The sequence below is a fragment of the Hemitrygon akajei genome, chromosome 11, assembly GCF_048418815.1.
Source record: "Hemitrygon akajei chromosome 11, sHemAka1.3, whole genome shotgun sequence".
NCBI classification, from domain to species: domain Eukaryota; kingdom Metazoa; phylum Chordata; class Chondrichthyes; order Myliobatiformes; family Dasyatidae; genus Hemitrygon; species Hemitrygon akajei.
The window spans coordinates 47,288,433-47,307,373 of record NC_133134.1 but is presented as its reverse complement, the minus strand read 5'-3'; the positions used below and the strand labels follow the sequence as shown (position 1 = coordinate 47,307,373).

Below are 18,941 nucleotides of genomic sequence, written 5' to 3'. Positions count from 1 at the left end.
ATTAACTCAATTTGAGTATTGATATTATTTGGTTATTGAGTTACTGCCAATTTAGGAATGTTCTCTGATGTGGAGAAGAAAACAGAATGGCATTGAAATTAAAGTGGCTCTATGGCCCTACTCCAGTCAAACCGGGCTCTCTGTTGTCGGACGCATTTCATTGTTTAAGTTATCATTTAATAAAATGAAGAATTCCAATAACTTGATTCTTGATAGTACAAGTTCCTGAGTGGTATACAGATCTATATTTGCAGATGACCTGAAGTCAATATGGTAAACATATTTTACTGCTTGGCATCAAAGCAGATAGGATTGATTTAAAAAAAAACAATTCCTGAAAGAAAAGAGAGAGAGCGCAAAAGAGGGGAGGCTAGTTTTTATACATTGGACTTCTGAACTTAATATTGTGGCAGCTTATTCATGTGTAGGAAGGTCAGGAAACTGAGCTTTCATAACTGCGGGGCAGCCTGCACAGCTGACAAAATGTGAAAGAGAAGCAAAAGGAATAATTGAAGGCTTAACATTGGGCATTATTTTCATAGGAAATGCATGTATACCCTTTGCCTTCTGGAGTTTACGGGGAAAATGTTGAGATCAATCAAACTGTAACTTAAGCTTTGCATGTACGTTGCTAAGGTGAAGGCTATTCAAATTAAGCAAATGGTTCAAGTGTAGAATGTTCTGTCCGCTGAATGGTCAAAGAGACTTCTTCAGAATTTTTACATAAAAAGAATGATAATTGCCCATAACTTGAAGACAGTGGACCATACTTTCCAGACTTACTGATGCTTATGAATAAATATGATCGAATAAGCACATAAACCAGACTGTTAGATATTTACCAGAATCAAAATTATCAATGACCTCAGTACCAGTAGACTGTGAGTTGGCTGGACAAAGATGGAGCAGTGTGTCTACTTTCTGAGTTTTCACCGCAGTGACTCCTGGTCCATCAGGAGTGTGAGGAGAGCACAGCACCTGAACACTGAATGTGCATTCTGCAGAACTAACCACTGCCAGCACCTATCTTGTCAGACCTGATCCGGCTTATTGGAGCTCACGGAACAAGGATGCACGGGGAGGTTTAGACTTGAGTTCAGCTCAGAACAGAATATAGAACAGTACAGTACAGGAACAAGCACTCTGGCCCACTGATTCTGGACCAACCATGATGCCAAAAAAAAATTGACCCAGCTGTCTGTCCAGAATTTGTATCCCTCCATTCTCGTCAAGTTCATGTGTCTGTCAGATAAACATCAGTATTGTATCTGCTTTTCACGATGTCCCTTGGCATTGAATTTCAGGCACCCACCACTCTTCATGTAAAAAAAATTCCTTGCACATTCTGTTAAATTTTCCCCCTATCCCATTAAATCTGTGCCCTCTGGTATTTAATGTTTATACCCCAGGAAAGAGACTCTATCTATCCTACTAAGCCTCTCATTATTTTATAAATCCAGAATGCTTACTTCATAATTAGGAGTTCTATTTGAATCAACAAAGGTTCATCTCTGTTCCCCACGAGCAGCCAGTTATTCACACTTCATTATCAGTGTCACAGAGATAAGAGTGGAGGAAATGTAGGTGCTGCAGATATTCCAGTAACCTCTTGGACAACTGCAGGGTGGTAGAGAGCCAAACACCTGGGTTCCATTATAATTGCTGTTTGCGTGGAGTATGCACCTTCTCCTTGTGACCACGTGACTTTTCCCCCTGGGTACTCTGACCAACCACAGCCTCAGCCCAGGTCATCAGCAGGCTTGCTAGTCACGGCGTCTGACTGGCAACTGGAAGTCGATCTTGGCAAGCAGTTAAATTTCCCTGAGTTCATCACACCATCATCCCTGAGGCCTGACATTGCCATTCTATCAGAAACCTCAAAGCAGGTGGTCATGGTAGAATGGACAGTTCCTTGGGAAGACCAGGTTGAGGAGGTGTTTGAGTGTAAGAAACCAAATGCTAAGAGTTGGTGGAGCAGTGCTGGAGACACTGGAGAGTACGAGGTGGGGTGTATCGGTTTTGCTGGCTGCTTGCTGTGCAGAACCTACTCCCTCCGTCACACTACAGAGGCTACACAGAAAAGAGCCACCAGGACCACCACAGAGGCTGCTGAGTGAGCCTCCAGATTGGCTTTGGATCAAGAGGTGTGACCTGTGAATCATTGCTGCTGGGACACAAGCCAGGGCCTGATCAACCCTGGCTGGGACACCCAGGCAAGGATGTCTGATGTTGAAAGACCCAAAACACCCCGTGGACCTCAGGTTGCATCACTGATGATGTGTCCCAGTGCATCACAGGTTGGATCTCTGCATCACCTTTCATCTAGGCTTGTGAGTTCGTATGTTAATTGCCATTGAAAATTATCCCTTCTGTGTAGATCAGTGGTAGGGTCGTTAGAGAATAGGGGAACAATAGGCTACAGGAAAATAGTTGGGGGAATGGGATTGTTCTCTGAGCTGACATAGTTTTAATGGGCCAAATGGCTTTTTCTATTGTTGAATGAACATGTGAAAGTAAGACAAGGGTCTGAACAAAATATTGTAGTAAAGATGGAATTGAAATACTATTGCTCAAGATTCATTCATGGGCTGGGAACTGAGCCTCTGCTCCTGGGAATTGTGATCAGGAATCAGTATCCAATAATTCCAGGCTCCACTTCAAAAATGTTTCATCAGGTACACCACAGCCACAAATCCATGGCTACACACAGCCTCTCTTTAAATAACCCAGAGAGATGATTTAATTTCAAATTGCCAGCTTATTAAATTGCACAGAAAACAGTAGCTGGAGCCAAACCAAATTCAAACAGAAAAAAAAGTCAAAAATCTGTAGAAGCTGGACATTGTTGACAACCGACTGATAAATTATCTAAACATTATTTTGAGTGAATTCATTTTTAATCTCTTATTCCCAGTGAATAGAATAAAAAGCCATTCAAACTAGAGCTTTGATAGAATATTTATTTTATTGTTAGCGCTCAGCTATGGAAAATTATGAAAGCCTGAAAGAGTTCTCACTGGGCTAATATTTGCAGATTATGGGAGGAAACTCTGTGTAGTACAACACAGCTGGCGGACTGAGCAGTGGGCATGTAGGAGGGCAAGATGCAGGAAGAGTGAGGGGGAGGAGGCCACGTCTACTCAGATTGTTCAATGATCACAATATGGGATATCTCCACTGACACAGCCTGTTACAACTGGAATTGCAACATCGGAGAAGGTCAAGAAAAAAAGTACCACTGGCCATCAGAATGATTCCAGTAACAAGCTTGTTTCACATCTGGCTCCTCTTAGACGAAAACTGGTGATATTTTTGTTTCCATCCTTCCTCGCAACATACCAGGAAATCATTCAACTCATTGAGGTTTATTTCAGCTCACAGAACATCCAATTCCCTTTGTTAATTTCCCCTAAAACCTAATATCCTCACATTCCTGTCAACTCTTCCAAGTATGTAGTACCCACCACTAAGGAGGATTTAGTGACAAGTTAACTGACGAACCCACAGGGTTTTGAGATGCAGAAGTTGTCTGGAATCCGAGTGAAGACATGCACAGTGAAAGTGATAGCGGCAAACCTCACACAAACAGAACTTGCGGTCAGGATTGAATTTGGCCGCTGGTGCTACTAGCTGCACCTCTGTGTCATTTTGTTCATCTTCTGCCACTAGCCTTGTACCTCTCTGAAACGATGTCAGTGTCTGCTTGGCCACAATCCTAAACTTAAGCTGCCACAAAGTGCAGAAATTAAATTATTATGTAGATCAGGCCATGTTCAAAACACAGCCTGTCATCTGTGTGCATTTTCTTAAAAGCCAACTCCTTTGTGTCTCGGCCAAGCCTGGTTCTGTTCCAGTGATCACCACATAGCAGATATGACAGCTGCTAAGTGTCAGTGGAGGAGACTGCAGTCAGCGGTGGAGAATGACATGGAGCAGATCTAGGCCTGCACCCTTCTGGGTGCTCCAGTTTCCTCTCTCATCCCAAAGACGCACAAGCTGGTAGGTTAATTGGCAACTGTACATCACCCCTATTGTGTAGGTGAGTGGCAGAATCTAGGAGGAGTCGATGGGAATGTGGGAAGAATCAAATAGGTTTGGCTGGGATTAATGTGAAAAATTGATGCTTGTGGCCTCCATGGGCTCTGATGTGACTGTGAACGTAGTCACCGGAGAGAATATTGAAGCCAGTGATATAGAGGTCTTTATTCAGCACAGCAAGCAAGTATCATACTGGAGACACTCCCGGAAGAGACTCCCTGACCCAACATTGGATCACTATTATATGCTAAAGATCAAACAAGATAATTCTATAGTTACAATGCATTTTATAGAACTTCCTCTGAGTTACATATAATGTTCAAACACCTAGATCTTTACACCAACACTCCAAACATCCTAGACTGAATGTTAATCACCGCTGTCTCTGAGCTGCATTCATACATATGCAGACATCTCAGGTCAAGAAGTTGTTTCCTGGTTTGCAATCACCCCAATCTGCAGCTCCAGGAAGATCATTGTTCTGAGCAGCATTTTAAATTCAATCTACAATTGGCATTCAGATTTGAAGACAGATTGCTGTTGAAATTAATATTTGCTATAGTCCATAAATCCAGAATACACCCTGACAGGCTCAGTAGGTGGAAGGGACTTTGGCTGTGTTGTGTCTCTCTGTGACTCGTCGATCTCTGGGCAGTGTGGTGGGAGGATTATGAGCCGCTTACTGAGTGACACCAAAATGGTTAAGATAGAAAAGTGATATGAAACAGAGGATCAGGTGTGAGGATGGCCTTGCCCTAAACCAACTCATTCCCTCCTTTGCCCTGGAGTTCAGCAATTGTCACTCCACTAATGGCCAGAACCATCTTCTCTCTGGGAGTTCAGACCTACAGTGATGTCCTGTCTTTTCTGGTTACTTCCTGGCACTGGATAAACACTTTGTTGTCCTAAAAAGAAAGAGAAGCATCTCGCTGATCATCATGAAATCTGTCAGGAAACACAACTCTAATGATAAAGGTGTATGCTGTGCCTGATGTGCATGAAGCCAATTCGATTGACATTGTTGGAAGGTGGGGAAGGGGATGTGACAGGTTTAGGGCAGGCTGGTGGCGCTGTTGGAAGGATTTGGTATCTGCAGTTGCATTCACTGACCTGAACCAGGAGTGTGAGGTCTTGAGTCCCCACAGCATGTGGCATTGATTTTCACATGTATCTGGTGCCCTGCCTTTAATGTCTCTAATTGGAGGAGAGGTGCCTGACATCCCAACTTTCTACCTCCTCCTGCAAGCTCAAGAAAAGTCTACACTCTCTGACATTCTACCGTTATTCACTGCGTCCTTGCTCATCTTCACCTCCAGCCAGCACTAGCTTTCACTCCACTGACCTCATGGCAAATGCAGTTAGGAGATGTGGGCTAGCTTCAGCTGGTGGTGTCCACTCACAATATCGAACTGAAATAAAGTGACTTTATTTCTTGCATGAGGAGTAAACATCTTTACATTACATCGCCATCTAAATGTGCAGTCATAGTAATTTATAATAAACAGCACAGTCAATGTAATATAGAGTGCACTCAAATCAGCATGAGTTCATCAGCCTGATGGCCTGGTGGAGGAAGCTGTCCCGGAGCCTGTTGGTCCTGGCTTTTATGCTGTGGTACCGTTTCCCAGATGGTAGCAGCTGGAATAGATTGTGGTTGGGATGGCTTGGGTCCCCAATGACCCTATGGATCCTTTTCTCACACCTGTCTTTGTAAATATCCTGAATCATGGGAAGTTCACAACTACAAATTTGCTGGGCTGTCCGCACCTCTCTGCAGAATCCTGTGATTGCAGGAATTACAGTTCCCGTACCAGGCAGTGATGCAGCCAGTCAGGATGCTCTCAATTGTGCCCCTGAAGAAAGTTCTTTGGGTCTGGGGGCCCATATCAAACTTCCTCAACCGTCTGAGGTGAAAGAGGCACTGTTGTGCCTTTTTCACCACACGGCTGGTGTGTCTAGACCACGTGTGGTCCTTGTTGATGTGGATACTGAGGAACTTGAAGCTGTTTACCCTCTCAACCCCAAATCCATTGATGTCAATGGGGGTTAGCCCATCTCCATTCCTCCTGTAATCCACAACCAGCTCCTTTGTTTTTGCGACATTGAGGGAGAGAGAGGTTGTTTCCTTGACACCACAGTGTCAAAGAGATGACTTCTTCCCTGTAGGCCACCTTGTTATTGTTTGAGATGAGGTCGATCAATGTAGTGTCGTTGGCAAATTTAATTAGCAAATTGGAGCTGTGGGTGGCAACACAGTCATGGGTATACAGGGAGTAAAGGAGGGGACTCAGTACGCAGCCCTGAGGGGCTCCTGTATTGAGAGTCAGAGGGTTAGAGGTGAGAGAGCCCACTATTACAACCTGCCGGCAATCTGACAGGTAGTCCAGGATCCAGTTGCACAAGGCAGGATCAAGGCCGAGATCTCTGAGCTTCTTGTTGAGCCTGGATGGAATTATGGTGTTGCATGGTGAACTGTAGTCCAAGAACAGCATTCTCACATAAGCACCCTTCTCCAGATGTGTAAGGACGAAATGTAAAGCAGTGGCTATTGTGTCATCTGTGAATTGCTTGTGTTGATAGGTGAGTTGTAGGGGTCCAGTTTGGGTGGTAGCATGCTGCAGATATGATCCTTGACCAGCCTCTCAATGCACTTGCTTATTATTGAGGTGAGTGCAACAGGACGCCAGTCATTCAGGCAAGTTACCTTGGTCTTTTTTGGTACAGTGACAATGGTGGATAATTTGAAGCAGGAGGGCACTGTACACTGGGAGAGGGAGAGATTAAAAATGTCTGTAAACACACCTGCTAGTTGTGCTGTGCACATCCTGAGTACCCACCCTGGGACGCCGTCCGGTCTCACAGCCATTTGTTGGAAACATCTGCGTACCTCAGCCTCAGAGATGACCAGGTTGTAGCGGTGGCTTTCCTCGGAGGCTCAGAGTTAGCGACATCGAACTGAGGGTAAAAGCAATTAAGCTCATCTGGGAGAGAGGCCGTGATGTTGGCGGCACCATAACATTTGGCTTTGAAGTCTGCGATGGTAGGCAGCCCACACCACAAATCACGTGTGCTACTTGTTGTGAATCTTGACTCAATTTTCTCCCTATTTTGTTGGTTCGCAGCCTCGATAGCTTTGCGCAGATCAGAGCTGGTTTCCTTGAGCTCTAGTTGATCTCCAGCGTTGTAAGCTCGATGTCGTGCTGTAAGTGCTGCTCGCACTGAACTATTGATCCAGGGTTGGTCTCCTATTGATGAACAGTGTGCAGTTGGTGCTGGCTGGGAGCAGAAATGAAATGACCAAGAAGGAAGTTGGCGTTTACTTAACCACCTTTCTTGAGCTATTCAATTTAACTTCTGAATTGTTCTGAAAACAGTAAGGTGAGCCCATCTACGTCAGAGCACTCTTAAAGGAAGGAACATCAGGCAGAGTAGCAAACATGTTTCGATCACCCAAAGTTGAGTTCCACCCCCTCCATCTCTTATGTGATTACAGTATATGAAAATGCTTTTCCTAATGATGGAGCTACTATGGAGAGTTTAATAAAAATGTTTATCTCGTCTACCCATTTCTGGATTGCCTTAGGAAGGTCTCGGCATTCTTGTTCCCAATATCTTTCCATTTGAACTGCTTTCATATAATGAATTAGCATGTTTTCCAGCCTGCTGGAATGTCAGAGAAATAATTCATGTTCCAGTTTATTTTATCACTTGGCTAGAAACTGGTTGAAACTTGTGGCTCACTGACTTTATAAAATAAGCTAATGGTTTGGGAAATAACCGAATTCCCCAGTTCCCTCCTGATGGTGGGTATTGCCGCACACTGTATTTCACTCCTGGCTATGTGTGTTCACACTCCTTATGCAGTGAGGGTAAGAAGGCTGAGCAGCTGGCGAGTAAAACTGACACCAGGCAAGACATTAATGTGCCTACTTGCTGGTGTTGTAACTGCCCATCACCTCAAACATGATTATGCTTTCAAAATGGCAAACTGAAATCCTTGACAGGAGCTGGAAGCATGTTGTGGAATGACTGACATGTATTCAAGTCAGATTGCTAGTAGTGAAGGATGAAAAAAGCTGCCCGATTCAAAACTCAGTAAAATTGCCTATTATTTTCTATTTTTTGATGGTTGTTATGCAGCTGTGCTAGTTTATTCGATGCTTGTAATTACTCACATCCTGTTATGTTTTACTTTGAATAATTTGCCAGTTTCTCTGAGTTGACAGTTTCTCATTCGGATATGAAATTCCTATTGGTATCTGTTTTACAGAGATGATTGTGAGAAATTCTCTCAACCAGTACGTTCTATTGTTTGTCTCGAGTACTACATAATATGTTGAATCTCCTTTTCAATTCCCCAGTCTGGCCTCTTACCTCTTCTCCTCACCCGCCTAGCACCTCCTTCTTTCCCGTTCTCCCATGGTCCCCTCTCCTCTCCTCCCCTCGCCTCCTATCAGATTCCTTCTTCTCCAGCCCTTTGCCTTTTCTACCTATCACCTTCCAGCTTCTTATTTCATCCCTCTTCTCCCATCCATTTGGCTTCACCTATTGCTTTCTAGCTTGTCCTTTTTCCCCTCCCCACCACCTTATTGTGACATCTTCCCCCTTCCTTTCTTGCCCTGATGAAGGTTCTCAGCTCAAAACGCCGACTGTTTATTCATTTCCATTGACGTTGCTTGACCTGCTGAGTTCCTCCAGCATTTTCTGTTTTTATTTGGCAATATTTCCCAATGCACTGGTCTTTATGTTCAAAGTCTTACGCTAATTTGTAATTTTTAGATCCTGTAAACATGGCCTGAATTTAAATAACATTCAAAAATAATGGCAAATTATATAATATTTGGGGGATATTTTGCTGAAAAATTATTAGTACTGTACCAACTCAAAAATAACCACTATTAACACTTATGCTTTTTCTCATTCTCCCAGGTATCAGCAAAACAAACAAAACACTACAATGATTTAACAAATTACTTTTCTTTTCCAGAAGAACACCTGGTTTCCAGCTGAGGCTATACTACACTTTTATATGGGAACTCCACAGTCAGAAGTCAAAAGGGACATAGCCATCGATTTTCAAATGAACTACCCCAAACGGAAGCTATTAGCCAAAATTGTTCATCCAAAGAAGATGATAACAATAGTTGGTGAGCTGGGCTGTGTAACTTCAAATGTATTGAATTCTTAAAATTTTGTGTAAGTGATATGAGTAATCAAGATCAGTAGAACTAAATTCGTAATAATTTACTTAACAATGTTCAAAGTCAATTTATTATCATCTGTCACCATATATAACCCAGAGATTAATTCTCTTGTGCATAATCACAGTGAATACAAGAAACATTAACAGTATCAGTGAAAGACTCATCCCCAACAGAATGGAGAAACAACCAACCTGCAAAAAAAACGAACCATGCAAAAAAGAAAGAGAAAACATAATAATAAAAATAAATAAGCAATGAATATTGAGAGCATGAGATGAAGAGTCCTTTTAAGTGAGTCCATAGGGTGTGGGAATAGTTTGGTGATGGGCTGAGTGAAGTTAACCGCTTTGTTTCAAAAGTCTGATGGTTGAGAGATAATAGCTGATCCTGAACCTGTGCTGCAGGTCCTGAGGCTCCTGTACCACCTTTCTGATGGCTGCAGCAAGAAAAGAGCATGGCTTGATTGGTGGAGGTCCTTGATGGATGCTGATTTCCGGCGACACCACTGCTCAGTGGTGGGGAGGGCTTTACCCATGATGGGCTGGGCCATATCCACTACTTTTTGTAGGCTTTCCTATACAAGGGCATTGGTATTTTCATACTACGCCATGATACAATCAGTCGATATACTCTCCACTACACATCTATAGAAGTTTGTCGAAGTTTTACATGACATGCCGAAACTTTGCAAACTTCTGACCCTCTCCAACTCTGATTCCCTTTTGGGGACTGGCTCATGGACCTCAGGTCTCCTCCTCCTGAAGTCAATGTTCAGCTCCTTGGTCTTACTGACGTTGAATGAGAGGTTGTTGTTGTGGCACCACTCAGCCAGATTTTCAGTCCACCTCCTGTAAGCTGATTCATCACCATCAACAGTGGTATTGTCCAGCAAACTTAAATATGGTATTAGAACTGGACTTATCCTCACAGTTATAAGTATAAAGCGAGTAGAGCAGGGGGCTGTGCACACAGCCGGGTGGTACACCTGTGCTGTTGGAGATCGTGGAGCAGATGCTATTTCCAATCCGAACTGTCTGGTGTCTGCAAGTGAGGAAATCAAGGATCTAGTTGCACAAGGAGATATTGAAGCCTATTGATTGGTTTTGAGGGGCTGATGGTATTGAATGTCGAGCTGTAGTCAATGCAGAGCACCTTTGCTGCCCATATGTTCCAGGATGGAGTGAAGAGCCAATGAAATAGCACCTGGTTTTGACCTGTTGTGCTGGTAGGCTCCTCAGGCAGCAGTTGATATATTTCACAAAGTACACTGCAGATGCTGTCCTGACGAAGGGTCTCGGCCCGAAACGTTGACTGCTCATTTCAACGGATGCTGCCTGACCTGCTGAGTTCATCCAGCTTTGTACGAGTTGATATATTTCATCATCTGCTTCTCAAAGCATTTCATCACCGTGGATGAAAGTGCTGCTGGATGATGGTCACTGAGACAGGTTACCACATTCTTCTTAGGCACCAGTATAATCGAAGACTGCTTGAAGTAGGTGCATACCTCAGACTGTCAAAGTGAGAAGTTAAAGATATCAGTCAACACTCCAGCCAGTTGATTAACACAAGTTTCCAACTCTAATTCCCTGATGAGGACTGGCTCATGGACCTCAGGTCTCCTCCTCCTGAAATCAATGTTCAGCTCCTTGGTCTTACTGACGTTGAATGAGAGATTGCTGTTGTGGCACCACTCAGCCAGATTTTCAGTCCCCCTCCTGTGAGCTGATTCATCATTATCAACGGTATTGTCCAGCCGGGTGCCAAGTCTGGGCCAAATGCTTTCAGTGGGTTCACTTTCCTGAAAGGTGTACATCCATCGGCCTCAGAGCCTGAAATCACAGGATCATTGGGGGCTGTGGGAGTTTGTGAAGGTGCCTCCATGTTTTGATGGTCAAAGCGAGCATAGAAGGCATTGAGCTCATCTGAGAGGAAAGCCTTCTTGTCACCTCTGTCACTTAGTTTAACTTTGTAGGAGGTGATGTCATTCTAGTCCTGCCACAGTTGTCGAGCATCATTCAGAGATTCAAGTTTGGTCCAGAATTATCACTTTGCATGTGAAATGGCTTTCTGGAGATCATACCTGGACTACTTGTAATTATCTTCAGTTGTATTCAGTTCTAGTGACCAAGTTATATGCAAGATGTCCAGATATCTGGCCCTCAGTAAATTGTGGATCTCATGGTTCATCCAGAGCTTCTGCTTAGGGAAGACACTGAATGATTTTGTGGACACACAGTTGTCCATGACTGTTTTTGTAAAGTCTATGGCAGCTGTCATATATTAGTTCAGATCCCCTGATGAGCCCTTGAACACGGCCCAGTCCACAGATTTGAAGGAATCCTGTAATCACTCCTCTGCCTCCCAAGACCACCTCTTTGTTGTCCTTACCTCTGGAGTCTTGCTCTTTAGCCTCCGCCTGCATGCAGGTAGGAGGAGGCCAGCTAAGTGATTAGATTTACTCAAATAAGTCTACCGTGGAACAGTAGGCATTTCTATTTGTAGTGTAACAGTGATCAAATGTGTTGGGGCCCCTGGTGCTGCAAGTGATATGTTGATAGTAATTGGGCAGAGATTTCCTCAAACAAGCTTGATTGAAGTCCCCAGCAATGATTTGAAAGGCATCAGGGTAGGCTGGTTCTTGTTTGCTGATCGTAGCATTCAGTATCTTGAGTGCCTGCTTAATATTGGCAATTAGGAATATGTAAATTACAGTCAGCATCACAGAAGAGAGCTCATTGGTAGGTATATGTAGAACAGTTGGCATTTAATCATTAGTTGTTCCAGGCTGGAGAACAAGAATGCAACAAAACTGCTGCATCTGAGCACCTCAAAGAATTTATCATGAAACACAGACCCAACCCCCCCCCCCCACACCTTTTGCCTTCTCCAAATCAGCAGTTCAGTCCAACCAATATATTGAGAAGCCCTTGGGTCTTACCATCTTATCTGGTGCATCTAAAGTGAACCATGTCTCTGTGAAACACCAGCACAGCAATTCCTCATTTCCCTCCAATACAGCAATCAGACGGAATGAGCAATGTACTAGCTAAGTTAAAAAGCCACGATCCCAGAGGTTGTCTATGGTTCCTAAATGCATTATTACCCAACCAATGAGAATCCTACCAAAGGGTAAGATGCAATGTAGAATCCGCGGTACACAATGAAGGAGCTGATGATGATGCTTCAAATGGTCTCAGCACTGTTCTGCTGGAATTGGGAGCTTTTTCACCTCCTGTGTCATTCAATTATATTTGAAAGCAATTATCAATGTGGAGGTGAGGTAAGGAAGAGCAAGAAATGCTGGAGTTTTTTTAACTTCAGTCACAAAGTGTAAAGGGGGTAGATATTCTCCTTCAATGTTTAATAAAGTTGTTTACATTCTTACTCATCCTGGCAATCATCAGTACTCCGCTGATTAACCTTGACCAGCTTTTATTCACTTGTCCCAATATTTGAGGTTTGGTGTCAGATTTTACAATAACAGAATTGTGAAGTGCTTTGGAATTGTTTTAAAAAGTGCTAACTAACTGAGAAAAATCTTTGTCCAATTTCATTCTTTAAAACAAGATCATACTTACCACTAATCAGTTTATTTTGAATGAAAAGCTGGTTTATAATAATGAACTATTTTTGTCCTGTTTCTTTTTTATTGCAACTTTATCCTTGGTATGTTGCCATGTTTGGGGCAGGATCCAGCACCACACCTGTGCAATAAAGTTTTAATAGATTACTGATCTACAGAAAATAGTTTTTTGATTCCCTATTTGGCAGCAAGCTCTGGAAAAAATTTAGAATACAATACTGGCAAATATTATGCACATAGTTAATACTCTTTATTTTGGTTTTGCAGGAGAAATTGCAAAAATAAAACACACTCACACAGGAAAGCTCGAAGTTCTCATTAACGGCAGAGACTTGTATTATATTAAGGTACAGTTGGCAAACTGCTCTCCTGAATGTTTGTTTTAAATAGATATGTACAGCTCATCTGTTCCCCTGGTGGGTTAAGGTAGGTTCTTGTTATTATACCTTTGAACTTGGAGGTCTGATTCCATGAGTGGAAATCTTTATTGATTGGGCACAGAGACATATTCTGACTTTGGTTACTTTGCCCTTTGCAGTGATATTCAGATACTGGTTTGGATGTTGGAATGTTATCATCTGACCTCGAAGATGAATACAATACATTAACATAAGTCTCATAAAAATGAATCACAGAGGACTGTGCACTCACAACGCTCCCTCTGTGTTGTATATGTCTAGGAACAAAATGTTCCCCATAAGCCACTTCCAGACTTGTCCATTAGGAATGATAAGATGAGATTGCTTCAGTAGTGTTAAAGTAGAAAACATACAGTAGGTCAACCCAATTTTGTTTTATGCCAAGCTTCCAAAAGAGCTTCATTACCTATTTTGCACACTGTGACACACTTAATCCACAATGAAGATTTACACCAATCGAGAGCATGAGGATAACTGGGGAGAGGGATAAATGGACCACTCAAGGATAAAGGAGGGAACATTTACTTGGATGTGGAGGATGTGGATGATGTCCTAAATGAGTACTTTACACCAGTCTTTACTAAGGAGAACGATTTGGAGGATAGGGAAGGCATTTTGAGATAAAAGAGGAGGTAGTGGTGGGTCTCTTAAAGAGCATTAAAATTGATGTACCCAGGGCCTGATAGGATATACTCCAAGTTATTGAGAGAGGCAAGAGATGAAATTGCCAGGGCCTTCACCAATACTGTCATGTCCTCTCTAGCCACAGGTGAGATCCCACAGGACTGGCAAGTAGCTACTGTTGTTCCATTATTAAAGAAGAGAACTGGGGACGATCTGGAGACCATAGACTAGTGAATCTCATATCAGTGGTGGGGAAGTTATTGGAGAGGATTCTTAGGGATAAGATTTATGACTTTTTGGAAAACCATGGCCTAACTAGGGAGATCCAGCTTGGCTTTTTGTGGGGCAAGTTGTGTCTTACTAACTTGATTGAGTTTTTAGATGAGGTGATGAGGTTGATTTATGAAGGTAAAGCCGTGGATTTTGTCCATGTGAATTTTAGTAAGACATTTGACAAGGTCCCTCATGGGAGCCTCATCCAGAAGATTGAGATGTGTGGGATCCATGGTTAATTGGACATTTGTGTTCAGAACTGGCCTGCCATTGGAGGGAGGGTAGTAGTTAAAGGGACGTATTCTAGCTGGAGATCTGTGATTAGTGGTGTTCTGCAGGGATCTGTACTTGGACCTCTGCTGTTTGTGATGTATATAAATGATTTAGTAGATTATATAAATGGTAGGTTATTAAATTTGCAGATGATACAAAGATTGGTAAGGAATACAGTGCAATTAGGGCGACACGATAGCATAGTGGTTAGAACAGCGGTTTTTAGTCCAGGGAACCCGGGTTCAATTCCCGCCGCTGCCCGTAAGAAGTTTATACATTCTTGCATTGTGGGTTTTCTCCAGCTGCTCTGATTTCCTCCCACAGTCCAAAGGCATGCTGGTTGTAGGTTAATAGGTCATTGTAAATTGTCCTGCCGTTAGACTAGGATTAAACCATGCTGGACAGCATGGCCTGAATGGGCAGAACAGCCTATTCCGTGCTGTACCTCAATAAATAAATAAATAAAGATCAGTTGCAGCTATGGGCGGAGAAATGGCAGATGGGGTTTTTGCCCGGCCAATACGAAGTGCTGCGCCTTGATAGGTCAATTATAAAGAGACAGTACGCTGTTAAGGGCAAGACCCTTAAAGCAGTTGATGAGCAGAGAGATTTTAAGGCCTGAATTCTTAGATCACAGAAGGTAGCTACACAGGTTGATAGGCTGGTTAAAAGGCATCTGGCATGCCTGCCTTTAGCTGAGACATTGATTTCAAAAGTCAGGAAGTTCTGTTGCAGCTTTCTAAAACTCTAGTGTGGCTGCATCTGGAGTATTGCAAACAGTTCTGGTCATCCCATTATCAGAAGAATGTCAAGGCTTTGGAGAGGACGAAGAAGAGGTTTTTCAGGATGCTGCCTGGATCAGAGGACATGTACTGTAACAAGAGGTTGGACAAACTTGGGTTGTTTTCTCCAGAGCAGCAGAGGTTGAGGGGAGATCTGACAGAGGTTTATAAGATTATGAGAGACACAGATATGAGAGGAGTAAGTTGAAAGGAGACGTGAGGGGCAAATTTTTTTACAAGGTTGCCTGGAATGTGCTGCCTGGGGTGGTGATAGGGATTTTAGGAGACATTTAGATAAGCACATGAATGTAAGGGAATGTTGAGCAAACTTGTGGGCCTGAGATAGATAAGTCCCTGGTCCTGATGTAATGCATCCCAAGGTACTGAAAGAAATGGCAGAAAATATAGTCGAGGTTTACCAAAATTCTCTGGACTCTGGGCAGGTCCCAGCAGATTGGAAGATGGCAAATGTCATGCCACTGTTTGAAAAAGCATGTACTATAGGCCAGTTAGTTTAACATCTGTAGTTGAGAAAATGCTTGAAGCTATCATTAAAGAAGAAATAGCGAGGCATCTGGAAAGAAATGGATCCATAAGGCAGACGCAGCATGGATTCAGCAAAGGCAGGTCATGTCTGACAAACTTACTGGAGTTCTTTGAGGATATAATGAGTGTAGTGGATAGAGGGGAACAGATGGACATTATTTACTTGGATTTCCAGAGGCATTTGATAAGGTGCCGCATAAAAGACTTATCCATAAGGTAAGAATCAGAATGAGAATCAGATTTATTATCACCGGCATGTGTCATGAAATTTGTTAACTTAGCAGCAGCAGTTCAATGCAATACATACTATAGAAGAAAATAAATAAATAAGTAAATCAATTACAGTAAATGTATATTGAATAGATTAAAACCCATTTAAAACGGAAATATTATCTATTAAAAATGTGAGGTAGTGTTCATGGGTTCAATGGCCATTTAGGAATCGGATGGCAGAGGGGAAGAAGCTGTTCCTGAATTGCTGAGTTTATGCCCTTAGGCTTCTGTACCTCCTACCTGATGGTAACAGTGAGAAAAGGGCATGCCTTGGGTGTTTGAGGTCCTTAATAATGGACGTTGCCTTTCTGAGACACCGCTCCTTGAAGATGTCCTGGGTGCTTTGTACACTAATACCCAAGATGGTGCCAACTAAATTTATGATCCTCTGCAGCTTCTTTCGGTCCTGTACAGCAGTCTTGTGCATAGAGTTGGGGGTGATGTATTGTCTCGAGGTAACTGGGGCTATGATTAGCACTGACCTTTCTTCTAGATGACATATCAAAGGCTAGGTCCACTTCAGATCTCCAGCCCCCTATAGTTGAATAGCTGCACATGTATAAAAATTGAATCACCTTATGTGTTTAGGATGTGAAATGAGTGTTAAAACAAAGGTATATCAGCATTGCCATGCTTGTATTGGAAGAGAGGAATTAATGGAGTATGTGGGTGAAGCTATTACCAGACATAAGTGCGTGCAATTACTTTCCTGACTACCCTCTATCTCTGGTACATTATTTGTGCCCTTGGCTCTCATGGTTCCCCGTTGGCTGGAGGACCTCCTAGTAGGTATTATCACTTCCAACCCCATTTCAAGGTTAGTGTGACTACCAAAACCATTGATTTCTTGACTTCTTGAAATATTTCCATCCATCTCAATGGTTTGCAGCAATCGTTAGTTTTAGAAGTGTAGACTGATAGGTGTCATTGAATCATATAGCACTCGATCAGCTATTTCTTCCCAGCAATTCTGTGCTGTACATCAAGATGCACACTAATTACTCCCTGCATTTCTATCAATTCCCTCGGATCCTCTCAGTCACCTACACACCAAGGGCAATTTATAGCGGCTTATAATATGAGGTTTGATGGCTCCAGGCCTGCACTCAGTGGAATTCAGAAGAATGAGGGGTGACCTCATTGAAACCTTTTATATTTTGAAAGGTCTCGATAGACTGGAGGTGGATTGAATGTTTCCTATGGTGGGGGAGTCCAAGACCAGAAGACACAACCTCAGAATAGAGAGACATCCATTTAGAACAGAGATGAGGAAGAATGTCTTTAGCCAGGGAGTAGGAATCTGTGGAATTCTTTCCCACAGACAGCTGTGGAGGTCAAGTCATTGTGTGTATTTAAGGTAATGGTTGATAGATTCTTGATTAGTCAGGCCATGAAGGGATACGGGGAGAAGACAGGAGGTCAGGGTTGAGAGGGAAATGGATCAGCCATGATGAAATGGCGAGGCAGACTCGATGGGCGAAATGGCCTAATTCTGTTCCTATAACTATGGACTTACTAACCCACCAATTCATAAGTCTTTGAGGTTGGAAGGAAATAGTCCTTTTCCTTCACTAGCATTACCATCACCAAGCCCTTCCTCTTCCACATCCTGGGATCACCCCTGACTAGGAATCTGCCACATTAAAACCATGGCTGCAAGAACAGTCAGAGGCTGTGGTAGGTGATTCATCTTCTGACTCTACCAAGCCTTTCTGCTGTCAGGCCTGATTCGGGAGCGTGGGGGAATACTCCTCGGTAGCTTCAACGATTGAGAAGATCAACACTTTCCAGGAAAAAACTGCCCTCTTGATTGGCACCCTATCAACTACATGGTCTCTCTGTGCCTAACCTGTGTGTCATTTTGAGAATGAATGGCAGTTACTGAGAGCACCTCCCAAACACAAGATCTCCACCAGTAAGTACAAAGCTGTTAATTCATGTGAATGCTGCTGCTTGTAAGCTCCCTTCAAGGATTTCTACTGCACTAACTTGGAAATATATCATCAATCATTATTCGTTGGTCGATAGGCCTGTGAGAATACCGCCACCAAAATACCAGCTGCAGTTCAAGAAAGTGCCCCAACATCACTGACTTGCTCATTCTTCTGGGTTATAATACGTTCCATTTGGGCACATTGTGGTGAATTGGGGGCAGCTCGGAATAGAGCTGTAATGCTATTTTAAGATGTACCTCCTGGGCTTCTGAATTCCTTGTTCATTGTTTCAATATTCCAGTCTTTTGATGACTTGTCTGATTTTGTTCTAGGGATGGACCAACTTGCAAAATCTTGATGGAGAGCAGATGTTTTTTTCCCAGTTGGAAGTCAAGTTCACAAAGCATGGGAGTCCTATAATACTGTCTGGCAACATAACCAGAGTCCCTCAGCAGAAAATAGCAATTATTTTATCACTTAACAATGTAATGAAAGAGACAGCTACTGTGTCAGGTCAGTACAATTGGAGAAAATCTATTGCTTATTTGCATTCCACGGCCTAGCCAAATACATTGAAACATAGTTACTAAAAATCAGTTTTACAACTTGTGCAATGAAATGAAAGTCACAAAAATAATGTTTTGTATGACTTTTTAAGGAATTTCTAGATAGACCCATTTGAGATCATCAATCAAAGCAGCAGATTAAGTTGATAAGTATTATGTGACAAGTGGTTTCAGAAGCATGCAAATTTAAATTACAAATTTAGGTTTATGAAATTATTACTCATTTATGAAAACAATAATGTTTCTATTCAGCCTTCCAATGTCCAATCAGTGGAAGGGATCTGTTTCATCTTTCCCAACTTACGCAGAAGCTGTTGAGACAATACATTGTTAAAGGCAAGGTCCTTTACAATGTTGCTGAGCAGAGAGATCTTGGGATCCAAGTTCTAGTTCCTTGAAGGTGGCTACACAGGTCAATAAGGT

The 18,941-nt window shown here is 42.7% G+C and overlaps 1 protein-coding gene across 1 annotated transcript in view; it reads left to right on the top strand.

The window, feature by feature from the left end:
- Positions 1 to 18,941, top strand: part of LOC140735572 (uncharacterized) — a 288,689-nt gene that overhangs the window by 124,359 nt on the left and 145,389 nt on the right. The window contains exons 22-24 of the mRNA XM_073060773.1: positions 9,026 to 9,185; positions 13,096 to 13,175; positions 18,285 to 18,465. Coding sequence (XP_072916874.1) covers positions 9,026 to 9,185; positions 13,096 to 13,175; positions 18,285 to 18,465 — 421 coding nt within the window. The remainder of the gene's footprint in view (positions 1 to 9,025; positions 9,186 to 13,095; positions 13,176 to 18,284; positions 18,466 to 18,941) is intronic.